Genomic DNA, 20,020 nt, shown 5'->3' on the forward strand with positions numbered 1-20,020 from the left:
GATATATTTCGTCGCAACTCACATCGAGCAGAGATTCATTAAGAAGACAGGGAAGTCTATTCGCCTAAAAGACTAACGGCCATATCAGCTGCCCAACGCTCATCCACGGTATCATGCACTCCAAGGCACAGAACACTGCATGGCTCGCCGGTCGGAGCAACCCCTCTTCCCCGCACGCCAGCAACACCGCTCGATATATCAGTCAACCCCCCTCCCATTCATTAGATTTCTCACTGTATAAAACCACCACAAGCCCAACATGACTAGTACTATTCCTACCTGGCAACAGAAAGTCCAAGCCAAACAGGCCGCAGCGGCAGCCAAAATCCCGGCCGAATGGCGACTGCCCGCCCACCTCCTGGCCACCGCCGACCCCGTGTCTCCAGAGAACGTCCTGTCGGTGCCCCGCGATTGTGGCCTCTTGACCGAGCGCGAACTCGCCATCACCGAGACCGTCGACGCCACCGCACTACTGGCCCAGATCGCTGCCGGTAAATACTCCGCCGTGGAGGTGACGACTGCCTTCTGCAAACGCGCGGCCATCGCCCAGCAGCTCACAAACTGCCTGACGGAGACCTTCTTCGATCAAGCCCTGATCCGAGCGCAGGAGCTAGACACGCATCTAGCGACGACAGGCCAGCCAGTCGGCCCGCTACACGGTCTACCTATCAGTCTGAAGGACATGCTGCATGTAGCGGGCGTCGCCTCCACTCTAGGATATGTCTCCTTCCTGGACCGACCCCCTGCCACCGCCAACAGCCCGCTCGTGGACGTGCTTCTTGCAGCCGGGGCAGTCGTCTACGTCAAGACCAACATCCCCCAAACCCTAATGACGGCGGACTCGCACAACAACGTCTTCGGCCGCGTGCTCAACCCTCACCGCCGCACGCTCACCGCTGGGGGTAGTTCCGGGGGCGAGAGCGCGCTGATCGCGCTCCGCGGCTCCTTGCTGGGGGTGGCGTCCGATATCGCGGGCTCGATTCGCATCCCCGCGCACTGCTGCGGGCTGGTTGGCTTCAAACCCTCGATGGGACGAGTCCCGTACTCTGGTATCTTGAATGCGGGAAAACCGGGCTACCTCTCAGGGATCTCGGCGGTAGCGGGACCGATCTGCCACTCCATACGCGATGCCACTCTCTTCCTGCAAACCGTTTGTAATGTGCGCCCGGATGACTTTGATGATGTCGCACTGGGTATACCCTGGACTGTACCCAGCATCAGCGACAAGCTTCGGATTGGGCTCTTCACGGCCGACCCTAAGCTTCCGTTGCACCCGAATATCGCACGCACCCTTCATCGGGCAGCCGAAAAGCTCGCGGCAGCTGGTCATGAGATTGTCGACATTACCGCACAGCTACCTCTGATGGAGGAGGCCAATGACACCGCCTTCGGACTGTTCGGTCTTGACGCTGACCGGACCGCGATCTCTCATCTGACTGCGGCGGGGGAGCCACTTGTTCCTTCCTTGGGGATTGTCAATGGGGACAAGAAGCCGAACCCTGCGCCTACTCTGGATGATCTGTTCCGGCTAACCGCCAGGAAAGCAGAGATCACCGCGCAGACGCGTCGAGTGTTCGTGGAGAATAAGTTGGATCTGATTCTGGCACCGGCGTACCAGAGCTGCGCCTTGGTGCATGATAGATACGCTCACGCGTGGTATACAGTGTTTTGGAATCTGGTAGATGTATGTTCTGACCTAGCGTCGTTTGGGGTGGAAGGGCTATGGCTGATCAGCGCTAATCCATTCTGCAGAGCCCCAGCTGCGTGCTTCCGTTCGGCAAATCGGATGCACAAGCCGATCGAGAGTGGGTGAGACAGGATGTGATATATCGGCCTCCCTGTAAGTGATCTCACCAGTGAGCAGAATAGTCAAGCTAAGTACCTGCAGATCAACCAAAGGAGGTGGAGGGAGCGCCTTGTCATGTGCAATTGGTCGGACGGCGGCTGAGAGAAGAGGTGTTGGCCCGGCAGGCAGAGCTCGTAGAGGCGGTTTTGAAGGATAACTAGAAAAGTGGCAGGTGCTGCAGTAGCCGTGATAACTTGCGAGTCGAGAATGTACTTATCGATCGAACAACCTCATCCTCTTTGCCGCTATCAAGAAAAGCACGATTAAGCCCAACATGACCCCCAGAATTCCAAACCACCATGCCAGTCCTGCTGCCGTTTTGCCCGGAACCATGACATTCATGCCAAATAGCCCCGTAATGAACTGCATTGGCACGAGTGTCGCCGCCATTACGGTCAGCCGGCTCAGCGCCGTCGCAATCTCATTGCGCATGCGCCCGGAATCGAAGTGCAGCTGCGATAAGTACTTCGACTGCGACCGGGACAGCATCTGTTCGGCCTGCTCCAGGTTGGCCATCATGGTCACCACATGGTCGGAAATATCACTGAGATATAGCGCCACCTGCGTAGAAGCAGCCGCCAGCGCGTCACAGTGTCGTGCAAAGCACCGAATCACATCCGTCTTGTCATGCAGTAGCTGCCGAATCTGAATCACCTCCTTGCGCCATGTGTAGATCTGTTGTAGGGCCAGACCGATCTCGTCCGGACGGGTGACAGCGATGTGGTCTTCCATCAGGTCGACGCCGGTTTCCACGCGGGCGATGAAGGGAGCAAAGCCGTCAACGATCGCGTCACTAGGAGATGAGAGTTAGTTTGCGTTCCGCAGAGGAGTTAGAGCTTCGTACATGATAGCGTAGCAGATCCAATCACTCGTCAATGATAGATGGCTGCGGTGTTCCCTGATGCGATTTCGGACCTGGTCCGCATGCGAGCTGGGCCCGAAGTTGAAGCTGAGCACGCCTTCTCGGAAGACGACAGCATAGAGATTGTGCGAAACAATGTGCACACCTTCCTCGGTTTTGAGGGAGCTGGGAGGCCGCAACGAGAGAAAGTAGTATGAGTCAAAGAGCTCAATCTTCTCGCGCGTCTCGCGCACGGTGATGTCCTCGATAGTGAGGGGGTGGAGACCGAAGCTGCGGGCGAGCGTCTCAATGTCCTCATCGGAGGCCGCCGTCACGTCTAGCCACCAGAGACCATTATGGATACCTGTCTCGAGGAGAGCAACGACGGGGTTGTAGATAGCACGTAGGTCATCCACAGTTGGTGCATGGATGATGCAGTCGAACTTGGTGGTGAAGAGATTCAGGGAAGAGGTTTCTTTGGCGACCGGGGCGGCAGAGTCGTCCGCTAGGCGGAGATCCGGGGTCGACGGGGCCATGATTGACCTATTTGGTCCTTTAGTCGGGAGTGAAGACTGAAATGACGGCTACCATTAGTTACCCGAGAGTCTCTCGATGATACCATCGGGTGTATTCTGCTCAGACTGTCATCTCCTTGGGTTGACTGCAGCCGGAGAATTCCAGGAGGAGGAGGAGGAGGAGGAGGAAGTGGCAGTGTCCATGCCAAGAAAACACCCTCTCAAGAGCCAAGACTCTCCCGTGGTCCAGATGGTGCAACAGTGCAAACATGTTCTCTAATAGCCTCAGGCATTTCCCCCGCATCGCCCCTTTCTGCCGGGGATCGGCGGTGTTGTCTCCCGTTGTATGCGATCAGTATACAGTAGGGAGGAATTAAACACGGTCCACACATTCGGCTAGATTGGACGACATGCAAGTCGTATTTAATGACGGTTTCACACCGATGCTGCTAAGCTCGCTGGACTCGCCGTTCCAGGTTTTCTGCATTAGTACCTTGTCTGCGATACACAAGCCCATCCCCCAAGTCATGCCATGCTGAGACTTCCAAATAGCACTGTTATCAAACAGAAATCAGAGATAACTCGTTGTGTCTGTTATGTCTATGTCACTGATAACAGCTGGGTCAAACAATGCGTGGCCCTGAACCAATGGATGCCAAACACGACCAATTCCTCGGTGTGCGGGGTTGTTAGCTACAAACACACCTCCACAGGGATAAGAAAATTCCATTGCCAATTATCACTCACCACGTTCGAGGTGGAACGAGAGAATCAGGACTACATATAGGTTGGAAACAAACATCATGAGGTTCATCTTCACCGGTTCCTTGTTTCGATATTCCCGCCGACTCTGACTACTTCATATCCGCTTCTAAGAAACCACCCTGTGCAGCCAAGATGAATAGCCCGACTCATATCATCGACCCTGATGGGGAGGCAATCATAGTCTTGCGCAATCCGAATTCTTCATTTGCAGAGACAGGTGCACGGGAAATAACGCAGAGTCCCTCTCCTCCCTCGACCGAGGCGGATAGTATGGGAAGTATCGCTGGAGTTATTCGAAATGGTAATGCCGAATCACATTTGCAGAAGCCAACTGTGAACCCGCCACAGGTAGAGGGGGCCGCCGACGAATTGACTCCTGCCGAGGAGCCTCCATTGCGAACTGTGCCTGAAGAAGCTGTGCCTGAAGAAGCTGTGCCTGAAGAAGCTGGGCCTGAAGAACTGCCTGCGCCTTTCGAGGATCCTGTCGAAATGGACCATGCTGTGAATGAGTCTATTCTCGAGAACCCACTACACGCTGATATCGATGACAAACCCGCTGAACCGTGCTTTCGCATTCAAGTCTCTGCCAAGCATCTGATTCTAGCCTCTTCTGTCTTCAAAAGGATTTTGACGGGCGGTTGGAAGGAAAGCGTCCAATATCTAAAACAAGGCTCTGTGGAGATCGAGGCAGAGAGTTGGGATCTCGAAGCTCTCCTGATCGTCCTTCGCGTAATTCACTGTCAATTCTCTCATATACCGCAGAAGCTGGACCTAGAGATGCTTGCAAAAGTGGCTGTTATCACTGATTATTATGAATGCAAGGAAGCTATCAATCTGCCTGCCAGCATTTGGATCCCCGCACTAGCTGAACCTATCCCTACACCATCCTCCAGGGACCTGACTCTCTGGATCTGGGTTTCGTGCTTTTTTCAAGTTCCCGGGTGGTTCAATCAAGCGACCTCAACTGCCATCTCGTGCAGCACCGATCGGATCAGTAATCTTGGTCTTCCGATTCCGACTTCTCTTATGAGTGAGCACACACCTTTCTTCTGCCGCACATGAACTACCTTAATAACAACAAATCAGAATCAATAAATGACCGCAGAGAGACAGCTATTGGTGCATTTATTCACGAACTTCATACAATGCGTGATGAGTATCTCCACGACATACGGGGTTGCAGTTATGAATGCAGGTGTATCATGTACGGAGCTTTGAGCAAGAATTTGCAGTCTAATTCTCTGCTTCAATTGCCGGTGCCGCCTTTCTCAAGCTTCAGCTACAGACGTCTGATCAGCGATGCAAAATCTTGGATTTGTCCAGATTTAGTTGAACGATCGTCGTTTTATAGAGACAATCACAGCTACAGCTGTCAGCAGTCTTCATTCCAGCATCTGTTCTCCGGGCATCGAGATACAATTGATGGTCTCGAACTGAATGATTATGTTTGTGACAAGACCAAGACCGGTTGATTGCAAAAGGAAGGCGAAGAATGAGCGCAATGGTGGGGAAATCATTCGACCGAGATAATCTTGTTGAGCTGAAGAGCGGTGCTGCCAATGCATGAAGGCTTCTTGGAGGCATAGAGTATTCTGTCCATATTCAGTCACGATTGTGATGCTTCTTTAACTGTCATTACATACATTTCTCGGGTTTTGGTGTTTGATACTACTACTATGAAAGGTTGTCTAGTACGGTCGCATGTAAGTATGCAGTGATGTAGATCAGCTCCTTTCGAGCTTTCCTTCCTCGAAGCTGGTCTTTTTATCAGTGACTGAAGAAACAAATGCGGCTTGGAAAATGAGTCAAGGGGTAACATGGCCTAGATAGGAGAATCTTGCACACAATGCCGAGTCGAATTCCCTGAGTCTATATCCCACTCCACTCCGGATAAGACCTCATCCCCGCATCTCGTTTATTCCCCCAATCTAGACAACCCGGTCAGTCTACTGCCACTGCGTATCCCAATCTGCAATCCGATTATCCGCAACAGATGGGTCTGTGACTCAGACCTGCCATGGCGCGACCCACTCAGGGTCTCGGTTACCCCGGATCCAGCGGTCTGGACGAGGTATAAGTAGCCCGCTACGCTTGACCTCCCATTTAACAGTATGTACTGTACTGTCCTGTCCTGCCGAGTACTACCATCCCCCAACCCTAACCACCATGCCATTCAACATCATCATCGTTGGCGCCGGCCTCATCGGGCCTCGCCACGCGCAAACCGTGCAAGCCAACCCCTCTACCCACCTGCTAGCCCTCATCGACCCCTCCCCCTCCGCCGCCCAAACTGCCGCCACCCTCCAAACCCTCTACTTCCCCTCCCTCGACGCCCTCCTTGCATCCCCATCCATCCCGCGCCCTGACGCCGCCATCGTCTGCACCCCGAACCACACACACATCCCCCTTGCCACCACCCTCCTCAGCAACAACATCCACGTCCTCCTCGAGAAACCCATCAGCGACGACCCATCCACCGCGCGCGCCCTCCTCTCCACCCTGACCCCGACCTCCCCGAAACTCCTCATCGGCCACCACCGCCGCTTCAACCCCTACATCACCGCCACCAAGCAGCTTCTCACCACCAACGCCCTGGGCCCGATCATCGCCCTGAACGGCCTCTGGACCCTCTACAAACCGGACACCTACTTCGCCCCGCCCGGCGACTGGCGCCGCAGCACCGAAACCGGCGGCGGGGTCCTCGCCATCAACCTGATCCACGACATCGACCTCCTGCACTACCTCTTCGGACCCATCACGCGCGTCTTTGCCGAGCAAACCGCCCCGACCCGACCCTCACCCCCGCACGCCGCCGAAGAAGGCGCTGCGATCACCCTCCGCTTCGCCTCCGGCGTGGTCGGCACCTTCCTCGTCTGCGATGCGACGCCCTCGCCGTGGAGTTTCGAGGCGGGCACGGGCGAGAACCCGCTCATCCCGCAAGTGCAGGGGGAGGGAGCGGAGGGCTTTTATCGGATCTTCGGGCAGCGGGGCTCGTTGAGTGTGCCGGATATGCGGCGGTGGAGTTATGAGGGGCGGGCGGAGAGGAGTTGGAGTGAGGAGTTGGTGGTGGAGCGGCGAGAGGTGGATAGGACGAGCCCGACGCCGTTTGCGCTGCAGTTGGCGCATTTTGTGGAGGTCATCCAAGGGAAGGTTGAGCCGGTTTGTACGGGGGAGGAGGCACTGAGGGCGTTGCTGGTGGTGGAGGCGATTGGAAGGGCGTTGAGGACGGGACAGGTGGTGGATGTGGAGGGTTAGTTAGTTAGTACGTACTTTGTTATGCGGCGATTATTCTAGAAAGCGCACGAGTGTGGGTTGGGGTGTTGTTCGTGTATTGGGCTCTTCTTTTCGTGAGACTTGTCATTATTGGAGACTACCTATAGTTATTGGAAGGATCGTGGCTCAGACTGGCTGCGCCTGCGGCATCACATCCATTGAGAATATGAATACTAGTTAGTAACTAGTAATATGTCCTCTACGCATCGGACCGTACCGCCTGCAAAAACCAACAGCCTCTCTCTGTATAAGTCGTCCCAACCAACAGGTCAAAGATTGGTCAGATCTTATCGCTAGCGCCACAGCACGAGGCTGGCAAAGGAACTGTGGCTTGTCAGGCACCAACACCACCCACTGGTTTTCCTGTGACGAGAACGTCCGAGTTTGTCCAATTGGTCCCTGGGGATTTGAATGCTCATCTCATATCCCAGCTGATACCGGAGACTCCAAATGATGGTCACCATTGCTCACCGCCAGACGCAACCCGCTGATGTCATGTCATCTGTTCGTTCGATGCCCGGGTGACTTGGCCGGGATGATAGGATGAAGGACACCCGTGACCGACTCTCAGTCACAATAAGGCTGGGACACTCTCCGACCAGATACGAGCACTGCAAATGAATTGCCTATCAATTTTCCCTGCACAGCCACACGTAGGCTGGGGAACCAGGACTACTAGAAGGGCGGCAATAGCCCGGCCCAGGGCACAATCCGGTGATCTCCCGGCCAGGTGCTCCTCATGAAATGCAAGAGATATAATTCCTTTGACCCTGCTCCTCATGGCGTGCTGTTTTGGTCTTTGACTCGCGCTTTATCGTTTTCCCTTTTCCCTTGTGTTTGCAACCCATGCCTCCTCTGTGCTGCTCCTTTCGTTATCAGGCGCGGTGAACCCATGACTCCTACCACATGTCGACCGGGACTGTCGAAGCACTCGTTCCTTTCACTGCGGCTAACTTTGTTGCGACCAGCCCACCGTCTACACAAAGACTTCGAATGCAACGCCTATTGTTCAAGCTTCTCTACGAGGATGATGCGCCTCCTTTGTCTCTGACGGCAGATTTCGTAGTCGAGTCTGTCCCCTGCCAGTATAACTGGCTGCCATACGGCCATTCTATTGTCGACCACAGCCATCAGACCCAGTTACCCAGTACCCACCTACAATCAAGTAATATACCCCCTTGTATTTTGTACACGGCAGGTCCGAGTCTCTAACCATGTGTCGCATCAGCGAGTTCATCGAAATTCATCCGGGGGGAGTCAGGCACATCGAGCATAAGGTGGACCGCTGCTCCCGGGGCAGGATAGGGCTGTGCCGGAGCAAAACTCAGACCAGCGTCGAGTGGGACCACGGAGAGATGAGAGACTCAGACGGAGCGCCCGGTATGCCTAGGAGACTCACCCGTAAGCGCAGTGGAAGCTTCAGGTTTCGTTTCCCGTTTCTTCGGCGCCAGCCAGACTCGTCCGACGATGAACTCCTACGGCGGCTTCCGCCGCGTGGCCGACAATGGGGGCGCCCGCCCGTTATTGTCGACCCGCCGCGCCGTGAGCCCCGCCCGGTGTCTCCAGTGCGACGCCAGACTTCGTACAGGGCCCCTCCTTCAAGATCCCCTCCGACCATTCGCTTTGCCGCCTCGCGCCCGGGCCCGCAAGCCCTGCGAGAGCGGCTTGATGAACGCCTACCCCGAGGACGTCTTCGTCCGGCAACACCCTCACCAGTGGGACTTCTCCCCCTTAATAACCAAACGAGTTGTTTCTCACGTGTGGTCAAGCAGGTCATAGTGTTGCAACCCCGATGGCGACCCACCGCGCCGATGGCGAGGCCTCCTGAAGTGGTAACGAAGCCAATGCCGTCTCAAAAGAGTCGTCTGACGCGTGCAATCAAGCAGATAATCCGGCCTCGTTCGCGATCCCACCCTGCGCGACCGGTCGACTTGGAGACCCGCGAAGCCAGAGTCAACGCCCCGAGAGCAACTCCTCCTAGAAGAGCGCGGCCCCCGCGCCCCCGCTCACCGGTGGTTGAGCGCGAGCCGATCCGCAAGGTGCGCTCCACGCCAGGAACACCACAGCTTCGGACGACTTCTCCTGCTCCCCCGCAGCGGAGTCGCAGCATCACCCCATCGCGGCATGTCCACTTCGCCGAGAACCTGGTTCAAATCCCACCCAGCTCGAGCGAGACCAGCCCTGTGGGCACGACGAGTAGTTCCAGCGAGGAGAGCCCCAGGACTAGGACCCCTACACGGCCCCCAAGCAGAATCCCTGTCCGGCCGAAGAACCAGCGCAGTCGTTCGGCAGACGCTCACATGCTCCGTAGACGCACGGCTCCGGGCGATCAAGGTCGTCTTCGCACCGTATCGCCGTATCCCAGTCAACTGGACCTTCAGCGTCCACCCACGAGAACCACTGCTCGTCCGCACTGGCCGCCGCACGCGCGACCACGGATTATTCAGGAAGGGATACAGGATTTGAGAGAGCGAGGCTCGCGACTGGTGGCGTCGTCGTTTGCGCGTCGTAGCGACGAGAGCGTGCAGGATCCGGTCGGCCAACGACGGACCCGACCGCGCAGACGAGTGTCGCTTGGGGACGAGCGTATCGCGGATGAGAACGACCGAAGTGGAGGATCACGATTGGGGCGGTGGCAGTGAGAACTGTTGGACGGTTTAAGATATATATACCTACTTCCTGTTGAGATAGATCTGCTGTATAGGCTTTCGACTTGACTGTTTCTTTGTGTTTCTCTCGTGGGCGGTTTATTTCCTCTGTGAATTGATGGAATCTCGGAGGGGAGGAACCCCGCATGTGACCCCGCACGTGATGGGGTTACCTCGGCTGCGGCTTAGCGGCTACAGGCGGGCGGAGGCGGAGTCTTGCCTTCTTCTTCTCCGCCTCCTCTTTCTCCTTCTCTTACCATTCATTTATCTGATATATACCACACAGGCAGACGCCACACTACCACCTAATCCGCTACGAGCATAATACTATTATATACCTACCTATTTCCCACATTCTTCTCGTCTGTCTGTTCGTCTTGTAACCAATCTCACCATGCAGCGCACCACTCGTGTGATGCGGGCCATCCCCGCACGCCCCCAGTTGCAGCGCACTTTCCACTCCACCCGACCCTCGCAGATTGAAGAAGCCTACATCCTGAGTGCAGCTCGCACGCCAACTGCCAAGGTATGTCACAACGCCATGAAGTTCTAATCTATGTCTAACCCAACAGTTCAATGGTCCCTTCGCGACCGTCTCCGCCCCCCACCTCGGCGCCACCGCCATCCGCGCCGCCCTCACCAAATCGCACGTCCCGATTTCCGAGATCACCGACCTGTACATGGGCAATGTGCTCTCCGCCAACATCGGCCAATCGCCCGCCCGCCAAGCAGCCATCTTCGCTGACCTGCCCACCTCGCTCGACTGCACGACAATCAACAAAGTGTGCGCCTCCGGGCTGAAGGCGGTGGCGTTGGCGGCGCAGAACATCCAGCTGGGGCTGGCGCGCGCTCAGATCGCCGGCGGGATGGAGAATATGTCGCGGGTGCCGTACTACCTGCCGCGGAGCGCGCAGCTACCCCCGTTCGGCGACATCAAGCTGGAGGACGGGCTGATCAAGGACGGGCTGTGGGACGTGTACAACCAGATCCACATGGGGATTTGCGCGGAGACGACGGCCAAGAAGCTCAGCGTGAGCCGCGAGGAGCAGGACGACTACGCCATCCGCAGCTACGAGCGCGCGCAGGCCGCGTGGCAGGCCGGCAAGTTCGCGGCTGAGGTGGCCCCGGTCACGATCAAGGACAAGAAGGGCAAGGAGACGGTGGTGGATAAGGATGAGGGATTTGAGAATCTGCGCGCTGATAAGCTGCGGGGCTTGAAGCCCGCCTTCCTCCGCGACGGCACGGGGACGGTCACGGCGGGTAATGCGAGCACCATGAACGACGGGGCGTCAGCGCTGGTGCTGGGCAGTCGCGACGTGGCCCGCGAGTATGCCGGCGATGGCAACCCGGTGCTGGCGCGCGTGGTGGCCGCGGCGGATGCGGCGGTGGATCCGGTGGATTTCCCCGTGGCGCCGGCCAAGGCGGTGCCGATCGCGCTGCAGCGGGCGGGCATCACGAAGGAGCAGGTTGCGGTGTGGGAGTTCAACGAGGCCTTTGCTGCGGTCATCAAGGCGAACGAGAAGGTGAGTAGGCTTTTTCTTTTGGAGGCAGAGAGTCGCGCTAATGGTTCTAGATTCTGGGACTGGAGAATGCTCGGGTGAACCCGCTCGGCGGGGCTATCTCGCTGGGCCATGCGCTGGGCAGCTCAGGGTCGCGGATTCTGGTGACGCTGCTGCACCAGTTGCAGCCGGGCGAGTATGGGGTGGCTGCGATCTGCAATGGAGGAGGAGCGGCGACGGCGATGGTGGTGCAGCGAGTCGAGCGGGTCTGATGTGTAGATGACTCTATGCTTCCTTCTAGGTAGTACTAGTGTGATAATATGCTAAAAAAAAGAAAAGCCCATCCATGGCTTTTTCATCTGACTGCTGCATACACTGCTCCCCCATACTCAGCAACCACAAATTCCGTCTCCCCACCCCACTCCAACCCAGAGTAGCAGCCACCTTACTATCACCACCTAATAATGCCCATCAACCGTCAACGTCCCCGTTTTGGTCACCAAGTACTCATTCACAGCAACCTCCTTACCACTCTCCTTGCCATAGCCCGACTCCTTGACGCCGCCAAACGGCGCCTCCGCCGCCGACGAGGCCCCGGTATTCAACCCGATCATCCCCGCCTCGAGATTCTCAAACAGCCGCCACAATCGATCCGCATTCTTGGTGAAGGCATAACTCGCCAGCCCCATGGCGGTATCGTTCGCCCAGCGCACGGCCTCCTCCTCGGTCTCGAACCGGTACACCGCGGCGATGGGGGCGAACGACTCCTCCTGCGAGACGCGCATCTCCTGGGTCATATCCTTGAGGATGGTGGGCGGAAAGAAATACCCCTCGCCCTCGATTCTATCGCCCCCCAGCACGAGCGTCGCTCCCTTGGCCACCGCATCCTGCACCTGCTCGACCGCCTTCTGGACCCCCTGCGGCGTGGTCATGGCCCCCATGGTCACCCCCTCCTCCCAGCCCCGTCCGACCTTGATCTCCTTCTGCGTGCGCTCCGTCAGCATCTGCACGAACCGCTCATACACCCCGGCCTGGACATAGACGCGATTCGCCGCGATGCACGCCTGGCCCGCATGCCTCCACTTGAGCGCCATCAGCATCCCCAGCGCCTGGTCGAGGTCCGCATCATCGAAGACGACAAACGGACAATTGCCGCCGAGCTCGAGAGTCATCTTCCGCAGCCCGTCGGCACAGTAGCCGGCGACCAACTTGCCGACCCTCGTCGACCCCGTAAAGGTCACCTTGCGGACCTCCGGCGCCCGACACAGCGCCTCGCTGACACTCGGCGTATGCGCCAGATCCGTCGTCACGACATTGAACACCCCCGCCGGGAACCCGGCCCGCTTCGCCAACTCCCCGAGCACCAAGGCACTCACCGGCGTCTCCGGCGAGGGCTTGACGATCATCGTACACCCCGCCGCCAACGCCGCCGCCGCTTTCCGCACCACCATCGCCACCGGGAAGTTCCACGGCACGAGGGCCGCCACCACCCCGACGGGCTGCTTGATCGTCAGCACCCGTCGCCCGGGGAGGGCGGCGGGCGTGATCGTCCCCGTGATCCGCTCCGCTTCCCCCACGAACCACCAGGTGAAGGTCAGCGCGTAGTCGATCTCGCCGAGCGCTTCGGCCAGCGGTTTGCCGGTTTCGTGGACGAGGATCCGCGCGAGGTCACTGCGGTGCGTGCGGATCTGCGTGTCCCAGGATTGGATGAGCTGGGCGCGCTGTCGAGCCGGGGTCGTGCGGAAGGTGGTGAATGCGCGGCTCGCGGTCTGAGTGTATCGCGGGATGTCGGCGGCGGTGGCGGTGGAGATGCTGGTCCAGGGTTTGGTGGTTGCTGGGTCTGCGACTGTTAGAAATATATTTGGAGAGGGAGGTTTCTCCCCAATTCTCTACGAATAAATAATTTACACACCGATGACCTCAAACCTCTCCCCGCTCTTCGCTGTCACCCACTCATTGTTCACAAAGGAATCGAAGTGTAGAATCGACGGGTCGTCGAGCTGCCACGGTCAGTTTATTCCTCACACCCTCCACAGGCTACGACGTACCTTGAAAGGGAGTTCGTAGTTCGACATGGTGCTGGGTAGTGATGATTGCTGGATATCTGTCTGGGTGGGTTGGAGAGGGGAGAATGAGGGACGCCTTGAAGAGGGAGGGGTGGTAGCTATGCTTTATAATAACGAGGTGCAACTCAGCTCCCCCGCACTCTACCACAACTTAATGACCGCAAGTGATCGTCCTGGCCGGTCGTACTGGAATGTCCAAATACTCATTGTTCAACATGCACTTTGATGTCATTCATCCGCTTACGGATGCTCCTGCATACTAATAGATTACTCCCTCAGCTTCTCCGCGGTGATGCGCATGCCAATTGTAAAAAGACTGATGCAATCTGTTTCATAATATGCTGCTACGCTATAGTCGATCATGTAAATCTAGAGCTCACTCCGATTGGAACCAAAATTTATCATCTATGCTCGGTGAACCCTCTGGGTGTCCCTTCCATCATCGGAGGCGCATACATCCTGACTTCCACCCGATTTGCCGCTCGGGCGGATTCCTTTCTTCAATCCACTCACTCTCATGCATCCATTCAGTCTACAGCATTCGCGGTCTATCGTCGAGCTTACAACTTGGCCTTCTCGCTCTGAGCAGCCAGATCAGGCATCAACACATCCCGCAGATCAGACGCCGCCTCGTTCAGAAAGTAGCTCATCCGCTCCGCCCCCAACCGCTTGCACACGATGTTGAAGTTCAAACTGCCATGGTCAGTCAGTCACAGGCCAACCAGCCTCAAAATCCAGAGGGCAACTCACCTGTTCTCATTGATCATGTACGCAATTCCAAACCCATCATCAATCACCTGGCTCCATCCGTAGCCATTGAAGAACTCCGAGCTCAGCTGGCTGGTCGACAGATACCACGACCCACTGTACCCATACGCCGGGTCCTCGTACAGCGCCGGCAGCTTCTCGCCCTCGCGCACCAGCTTCTTCAACCCAAACAGATGACGGTCCACGCCCCGACCGTCACTGGCCTCGGCCGTGTACTTGGAGTGCGCCGTCAGCGCCGCCCGGAACAGCCGCACCACCTCCTCCCGAGCCACCGCGGGGTCGCTGATGGCCCGGCAGAAAGCCACACTCTCATCCGACACCGTGCGGATCGTCTCCGTCCGTCCCTCCTGGAACTTGCGCGTCGACGCCGACTCGTACGTCGGTCGGTTCTTGCCGTACATCTTGTAGTAGGCCAGCTGGATGATCATCTGCACGTACGCATCCGGGCTGCACTTGAACTTCTTGATCAGCCCCTTGCCGTAGCCCTGGTAGGCTTGCACGCGCAGCTCGTGGTTCGCGATCTGCTGGCGGTGCTCCTTGGTGGCCGCCTCAATCGCCTCGTCCACCTCCCCGTTGAGGTGGAAGGTGATGGGCCGCGGATCGGGCAGGTCGGACCGTACCGCCTGCTCGGACAGGTCGATCTTGTTGCCAAAGATCAGACTGTTGATATGATCGTTCAAGCGGTGGGTGGGACTGCCATCCATCATACTGTGCTCGCCCATGAACCCGGCCGTGCCGTTGTCAGTGATGATGAACTGCAGCGGCTTGTCGAACCAGCGGTTGGCGCCATCCCCGTGCCAGTACTGGTGGGCACGCTCCTCCAGGGTCACGGGCGACGCGTCGTCTAAGCACACCACGAACCCGCTGGACTCGATATCGCGCAGCGCCTGCTCGTTGGCCGGGTGAGCTGCCAGCAGCTTCTTCCGGGCGTCGGCCCACGCGTCTCGGTTGGCGACCGTCAGCGTTCCGACCGGGGGCGACCGCTGCGCGATCTGATAAATGCGCTCGAACTGGCGCTGGAACTCGGAGTTGTTCAACGGCCGGCCGTTCACGGCCAGAGGCACTTTGAAGAACTGGTTCTTCCGCACCACCACAATGTGCTCGTGGTCCTTGGCAGGATACTTCTGGGGATAGTCCACGCCGTCGCCAGGAATCCGGCAGCAGTTGAACATGTACTCATACGAGCTCATGGCCATGGGCTGGCCGCGCATGTACTCCGGCTCCAGCTCCCCCGAGTCCACTAGGCGCTTGAACTCGAGGGCAGCCGTCGTCACCGATGCGGCCCGCTTGGCGGGGTCTCGGCGGGCCCGGTCGTCGCGGTACGAGTAAAAGTAGGAGACGTAGGGAATGACCGGGTCCCGGTAGGCAAGGTAGGCCGCGTGGTTCCACCATTCCAGAAGCCAGTTCTTGGTCTTGGGGTCGGCCGCGCGGGCGAGCAACCGTTCCTGCAGGGGCTCCCCTTCTCCACCGGGACGCACGAACGCCTCGACCGCCTTCTTGGTGCGCTCGTACTCTGCTTCGGACACTAGGGGATGGACGGACTTGAGGTAGCGTCGGCCCGTCTCCTCCAGCGAGGGGACGGGTAATCGAGGGAGGGATTCTTCAAATCGGAGCATCTTGCCTTTCGAGAGATCTTCGGTGTATCCTGGCTGGTCAGCGCGGTGCGGGTCGGAGGTGACTGTTGACTTACCCTCCGGGATAGACGAGGCTTTACGCCGGGGAGCCATGACTGGAGACTAGCCGAATAGATGTCAGTGGTATCTCTATTGCGAGGCGGGGTGTCCTACCACGGCGGATCTGGCGAGAAGTGGATTCGTGGGGGGAAGACGGGGCCGTAGGAGAGTGGGGAGGCGGCTTCTGCTCGCAGCCGTAAACATCCCTCACAACTTGACTAGGAAACGAGGGAGGATAGATAGCGGTAGGTTGAAGTGAGTGTGAAGGAGGAGAAAGTGTCAAGCAGCGAGAGTGGGAAGAAGTAAGAAGAAGAGCAGTCGGTGGAGGGAGCGGAGAACCGCGAAGAACCACATGAGACGATCAGGCCAGCCAATTCGGGGGAGAGCCTCGGCAGCACAACTCCTCAGCGGACCGAGGGCGGGCCGCGTACTGTACATTACCGGGCCGGAGGAGGTTTTGTCTGCGCTTGAAGCTACCAAAGATGTCAAGCAACGTAAATTACAGCCACATACCGGCTAGATTATGTAACGCCCTTTGTGCCCCAGACGCGCATCAGCCTCGGTTCAGCGTCGGAGAGACCCTGACGAGGACATGGTATGTTCAGTCAGACATCGTTCACAATAAGTTGTTCATCTATACAAGTATCTGTCTCCGTCTGTTTCTTTCCATGAGAGTCTCTTACACTCACCCACCCCGTTCGTCTAGCCTCAACGACCGGTGTTGGTTCATCTGAGTAAGGGATGTCCTCCAAATGCGGGGAGAAACCGGGGATGGAGTCAAGAGCGGGTCACTTTCTCCGCCAGGATCACCGGCCCACTGTCGCACACCCAAATCACTGAAAATCATTCTCATTCTCCTGCATTCCTACATCATCATCATCATCATCATCATCATCATCACCACCACCAGCCGTGTCCAGCTCATCGTCCACATGAACTTCAAGTTGCTCTTCCATTCACCCGTCCCGCTTACCCGAGTCCAGTGGAACGCATTAATTGGTCGCGCCGCAAGGAGTGGCCGCCCTCCCAACTCAAATCACCCTCCGAAATACGTCGTTGAAAGCGAAGTCTATAATCAGAAGAATCGTGGCATTATCTCATGGGTATCATCAATGGTCTAAAATCCGCCGGTGCGATGGGCGAGGCTACGCAGGAATAACTCGCGTCAGGCTTACTCCTACTCGCATGGGATCAGCCAGGACGGTTCTCACGGCCGATCGTGCGAGACCTCGTGCACAAATTCCATCAAGCTTGGCCGCGAGGGTTCACTCGAACCGGAGCGCCAGCTCTGCGAGCGCAACTGAGCGGACTGGTCCTCTTCTCGACGCGGGACACCCACCCCGTGCAACGGCCAGGTTTCCACCCTCAGCTCTTCCCGCGAAAGACTGACTTTCATCTTTTTGTTGTTCCCGGAGCGTGACAGAGCCCGGAGCTCCCCGTGGTGCGCGTACGCTACTTCCCAGCTCAATCCCTTGCCTGCTTCGTCCATGGGTGGTTTTGCCCCTGTGCGTGCGATAGAAGAGACAATGTCGAGTAGGATGAGGTGAGTGAGGGCTGCAGCTGCCTCGTTTTGCAGGCCAATGCGGCTAGGAGGCTTCACCTCAGGGTAATGCGGTAGGTTGACGGTGAGATCGTAGAAGGTGCCGGCCGGCGGTGCGACGGTGCTGGTGCGGACCTTGACACAGAATGAACTTTCGGGTGTGATCAGGTTGCCGGTGAAAGTAGATTCGAATGGCATCAGGAATGGTCTGACAAGGGCTTCCACCTTGGGTGCTGAAGACGGTGCCTGGGGAAGTCTGACGGATGCGAAGGGCGCAGCGGTGATTTCGCAACGAAGCCCGGCAGACTTCAAGACCTCGGCCATCTCATTTAGAAAAGTCTCCAGAGACCGGACATGCGCGGTGTGCTGGAGGTAGGCCATTACCGGCCGCAACAGCTGGTATTCCGGAATGGTTCGACGTTTTTGGGACAGGGGCGGCGGCGGCTGTGTCCTGCGCCGGAGATTCTGCCTGTGGGCATAGGCGAGCAATATCCGGATCGAGTGCGCGACCGCATCTGCAAGGGTGTCGTGTTCGTTGGTGTGCGTTTCGGTCTCTGCTGGTTCGCCCTGGTCGACGTCCACCAGATCCAGGAGAATCTCCTGGTCCTCTGAGACGGGGACCTGGACGAGGTTCTGACGCGTCGTCACGCCTTGGCTCCCTAAGATCCGGGCTTCCCGTACCATCTCATGGAACAACTCTTCCTCGTAGACCGTGTCACGCGCCTGGAGAATTCGACGCTCAATCGAGTCCTCGCTGGGCAGCGACCAAGACACCTTCGAACACCCGGTGTATTGCTTCTGTGTTCTGACCCGCACTCGAACGGTTCTGGCTCTCTGGGGGATCAAGCCTTTGTCTAGCAGCAGGCTCCCATCTTCGGCGCGTCGCAATGCCGCCAGGCCGCGATCACGGAATATCGGAGTGGCTATGATCGTTAGTAACGCTGCGAAGCGGAACACCGATTTGAAGTAGAGCAATTACCTTCAAGAAATCCGTACTGTACACCCAACGCCTGCCTGTCCCGCGGCAACCGGCAAACCTTCCAACCCTTGTCCTTGACCGCCAGAACCTCATTCCAGTATTTAGTCTCCGACGCGACCTCGGCCTCGAGCCGGGTCGCGGACTTGAGGAGTTTATTCGCGGCGGCATTGAAGTTTTGTAGCCGCCAGCCCCGCGAGACCGTCTTGATGTCCTGTAGCGCGGCTTCCGACTTGGGCGGGGGATTGACGATCTCGGCGTTCAGCGAGCCGAGCGGCGCAACCTGTTTCAGGTAGGCCGACATGGACAACTCAGCTTGTCGGGGGGTGTGCTTGGACAGAAGCAAGGAGACAAAGTCGAGAGCGAACAAGGCTTCCATGTGCGCCTGCCTACGCTTGCATCAGCATCGTCTGTCTGTTTGCTGTCGGGGATTGCTCACGTACATGGCGAATTGGGTGATCTCGGCGCGGCGCTTGTATAATTGGTCGACCCGTTCCGTGGAGTCAATCTCGACGGTGGGCTTTTCAGCTTCCTCGTCTTCCGCCCACGGGTCCTTGTTCTTCTCCTCTTCGATTTTGGCCCGCAGGCTCTCTTCGGTGACATCGCGGAAGGAACCCCACTGGGCGTTGATCTGCGCGATCTCCAGAGGAAGGGTGTCCGGCCGCTCGCGCTTCTCGATGAGGGGACGTAGGGGGAGGGTGAAAGACTCGGACATGGTGGGTTGTCCGCCGACGCCGATGACAATGTGGTTGTGTCGAGAGAGTTGTGCCTTTGTGTCGATTGATTTGAGCCCGGGATCGAGCAACATGCACGTGATTAGTCGACCCAGCTGGGCTGCTCCCGCTAATCCCTACTTGTCTTAGCGTTTGTCCCTCGGGTTATCAGTCCCGATAAAGGCTCACTGCTGCAGTGGGAGGAAATGGGTGTCCTGTATTTACGCCTGACCATGAACCACCACAGCAAGAGTCTCAGAAGTGATCTCGATCAACCTAGTAAGTGGCGGTAGAGTACTTGACTTGGGCTAGTTATTCTGTCCTAGGTTGTGTACAACTGAATTTGTCCATAGTCACTCTCTACTTGATCTTGCGACTTTTAACTTCGGAGCATTGAAGTCCGGCGTGCCATCATGCTCTTGGCTTTTGTTCGAATAACTCATTTCATACTATCAATGAAAGACTATACGATAGCCTTCTGCTGTCATGCTGTGTGCAAGTACTAACTTAATCGAAGTGTGCTGACAGTTCTTGTGCTAGTACTAGTAGAAAGACGAATGAATACATTCCACATACATCATATGATCATAATATGATTTCAGTCACTCAACCGATCAGACATTTGGCAGTGGGATGACGCTTTTTAACACTGCCATGTAGCAGGCCATCAGTAGACTCCTGCACAGAATACGCTCGCTAATGCACATCATCGTCCTCTGTCTTCCAACTTATGTTGTTGGTATCGTCTGATGTATGATCTTAATGTCTAGGGATCCGGCTAGGCGCACGATGGTCGGCCCGCTGCGAGAACCCTTCCATCTCCAATTTGGGAATAGTCCATCGTGGCAAAGATGGTGTCAGTCAAGCTAACCTTTGAACAGCACTAAGTGAGATGCA

General features: G+C 57.1%; 9 protein-coding genes across 9 annotated transcripts; 5 read left to right on the forward strand and 4 right to left on the reverse strand.

The window, feature by feature from the left end:
• Nucleotides 1-250: 250 nt before the first annotated feature.
• On the forward strand, nucleotides 251-2,007 carry BP01DRAFT_393880 (putative general amidase; the record flags this gene model as incomplete). Its single annotated transcript, XM_025578270.1, has 3 exons — nucleotides 251-1,684; nucleotides 1,753-1,840; nucleotides 1,889-2,007. Exons 1-3 carry the CDS (start codon nucleotides 260-262, stop codon nucleotides 2,005-2,007), a joined length of 1,632 nt encoding a protein of 543 aa, XP_025428835.1. The 5' UTR covers nucleotides 251-259.
• A 52-nt stretch (nucleotides 2,008-2,059) lies between these two features.
• On the reverse strand, nucleotides 2,060-3,223 carry BP01DRAFT_375897 (magnesium transporter CorA family protein; the record flags this gene model as incomplete). The annotated part of the gene is made up of 2 exons (XM_025576918.1): nucleotides 2,060-2,639; nucleotides 2,691-3,223. The coding sequence occupies 2 exons, from the start codon at nucleotides 3,221-3,223 to the stop codon at nucleotides 2,060-2,062; spliced, it is 1,113 nt and encodes a 370-aa protein (XP_025428836.1).
• Nucleotides 3,224-3,656: 433 nt separating this feature from the next.
• BP01DRAFT_393882 (uncharacterized protein) lies at nucleotides 3,657-5,618 on the forward strand. The gene is made up of 2 exons (XM_025578271.1): nucleotides 3,657-4,997; nucleotides 5,054-5,618. The coding sequence occupies exons 1-2, from the start codon at nucleotides 4,100-4,102 to the stop codon at nucleotides 5,437-5,439; spliced, it is 1,284 nt and encodes a 427-aa protein (XP_025428837.1). The 5' UTR covers nucleotides 3,657-4,099; the 3' UTR covers nucleotides 5,440-5,618.
• Nucleotides 5,619-5,965: 347 nt separating this feature from the next.
• BP01DRAFT_125658 (Gfo/Idh/MocA family protein) lies at nucleotides 5,966-7,414 on the forward strand. Its single transcript, XM_025570438.1, has one exon. The coding sequence runs from the start codon at nucleotides 6,134-6,136 to the stop codon at nucleotides 7,220-7,222; it is 1,089 nt and encodes a 362-aa protein (XP_025428838.1). The 5' UTR covers nucleotides 5,966-6,133; the 3' UTR covers nucleotides 7,223-7,414.
• A 970-nt stretch (nucleotides 7,415-8,384) lies between these two features.
• Nucleotides 8,385-9,954, forward strand: BP01DRAFT_359096 (putative RNA binding protein). Its single transcript, XM_025575589.1, has one exon. The coding sequence runs from the start codon at nucleotides 8,455-8,457 to the stop codon at nucleotides 9,880-9,882; it is 1,428 nt and encodes a 475-aa protein (XP_025428839.1). The 5' UTR covers nucleotides 8,385-8,454; the 3' UTR covers nucleotides 9,883-9,954.
• Nucleotides 9,955-10,303: 349 nt separating this feature from the next.
• On the forward strand, nucleotides 10,304-11,659 carry BP01DRAFT_302435 (acetyl-CoA acetyltransferase; the record flags this gene model as incomplete). The annotated part of the gene is made up of 3 exons (XM_025572072.1): nucleotides 10,304-10,414; nucleotides 10,461-11,411; nucleotides 11,462-11,659. The coding sequence occupies 3 exons, from the start codon at nucleotides 10,304-10,306 to the stop codon at nucleotides 11,657-11,659; spliced, it is 1,260 nt and encodes a 419-aa protein (XP_025428840.1).
• Nucleotides 11,660-11,759: 100 nt separating this feature from the next.
• On the reverse strand, nucleotides 11,760-13,508 carry BP01DRAFT_393886 (NAD-dependent succinate-semialdehyde dehydrogenase). Its single transcript, XM_025578272.1, has 3 exons — nucleotides 13,436-13,508; nucleotides 13,300-13,387; nucleotides 11,760-13,227 (listed from the first exon to the last, which is right to left on the reverse strand). The coding sequence occupies exons 1-3, from the start codon at nucleotides 13,460-13,462 to the stop codon at nucleotides 11,846-11,848; spliced, it is 1,497 nt and encodes a 498-aa protein (XP_025428841.1). The 5' UTR covers nucleotides 13,463-13,508; the 3' UTR covers nucleotides 11,760-11,845.
• A 406-nt stretch (nucleotides 13,509-13,914) lies between these two features.
• Nucleotides 13,915-16,089, reverse strand: BP01DRAFT_125759 (carnitine O-acetyltransferase CAT2). Its single transcript, XM_025570441.1, has 4 exons — nucleotides 16,009-16,089; nucleotides 15,912-15,950; nucleotides 14,204-15,866; nucleotides 13,915-14,146 (listed from the first exon to the last, which is right to left on the reverse strand). The coding sequence occupies exons 2-4, from the start codon at nucleotides 15,946-15,948 to the stop codon at nucleotides 14,014-14,016; spliced, it is 1,833 nt and encodes a 610-aa protein (XP_025428842.1). The 5' UTR covers nucleotides 15,949-15,950; nucleotides 16,009-16,089; the 3' UTR covers nucleotides 13,915-14,013.
• Nucleotides 16,090-17,101: 1,012 nt separating this feature from the next.
• Nucleotides 17,102-19,125, reverse strand: BP01DRAFT_302318 (mediator of RNA polymerase II transcription subunit 17; the record flags this gene model as incomplete). Its single annotated transcript, XM_025572067.1, has 3 exons — nucleotides 17,102-18,357; nucleotides 18,414-18,799; nucleotides 18,854-19,125. 3 exons carry the CDS (start codon nucleotides 19,123-19,125, stop codon nucleotides 17,102-17,104), a joined length of 1,914 nt encoding a protein of 637 aa, XP_025428843.1.
• Between the last annotated feature and the right edge of the window lie 895 nt (nucleotides 19,126-20,020).

The sequence above is a fragment of the Aspergillus saccharolyticus genome (assembly GCF_003184585.1).
Source record: "Aspergillus saccharolyticus JOP 1030-1 unplaced genomic scaffold BP01scaffold_31, whole genome shotgun sequence".
Classification (NCBI taxonomy): domain Eukaryota; kingdom Fungi; phylum Ascomycota; class Eurotiomycetes; order Eurotiales; family Aspergillaceae; genus Aspergillus; species Aspergillus saccharolyticus.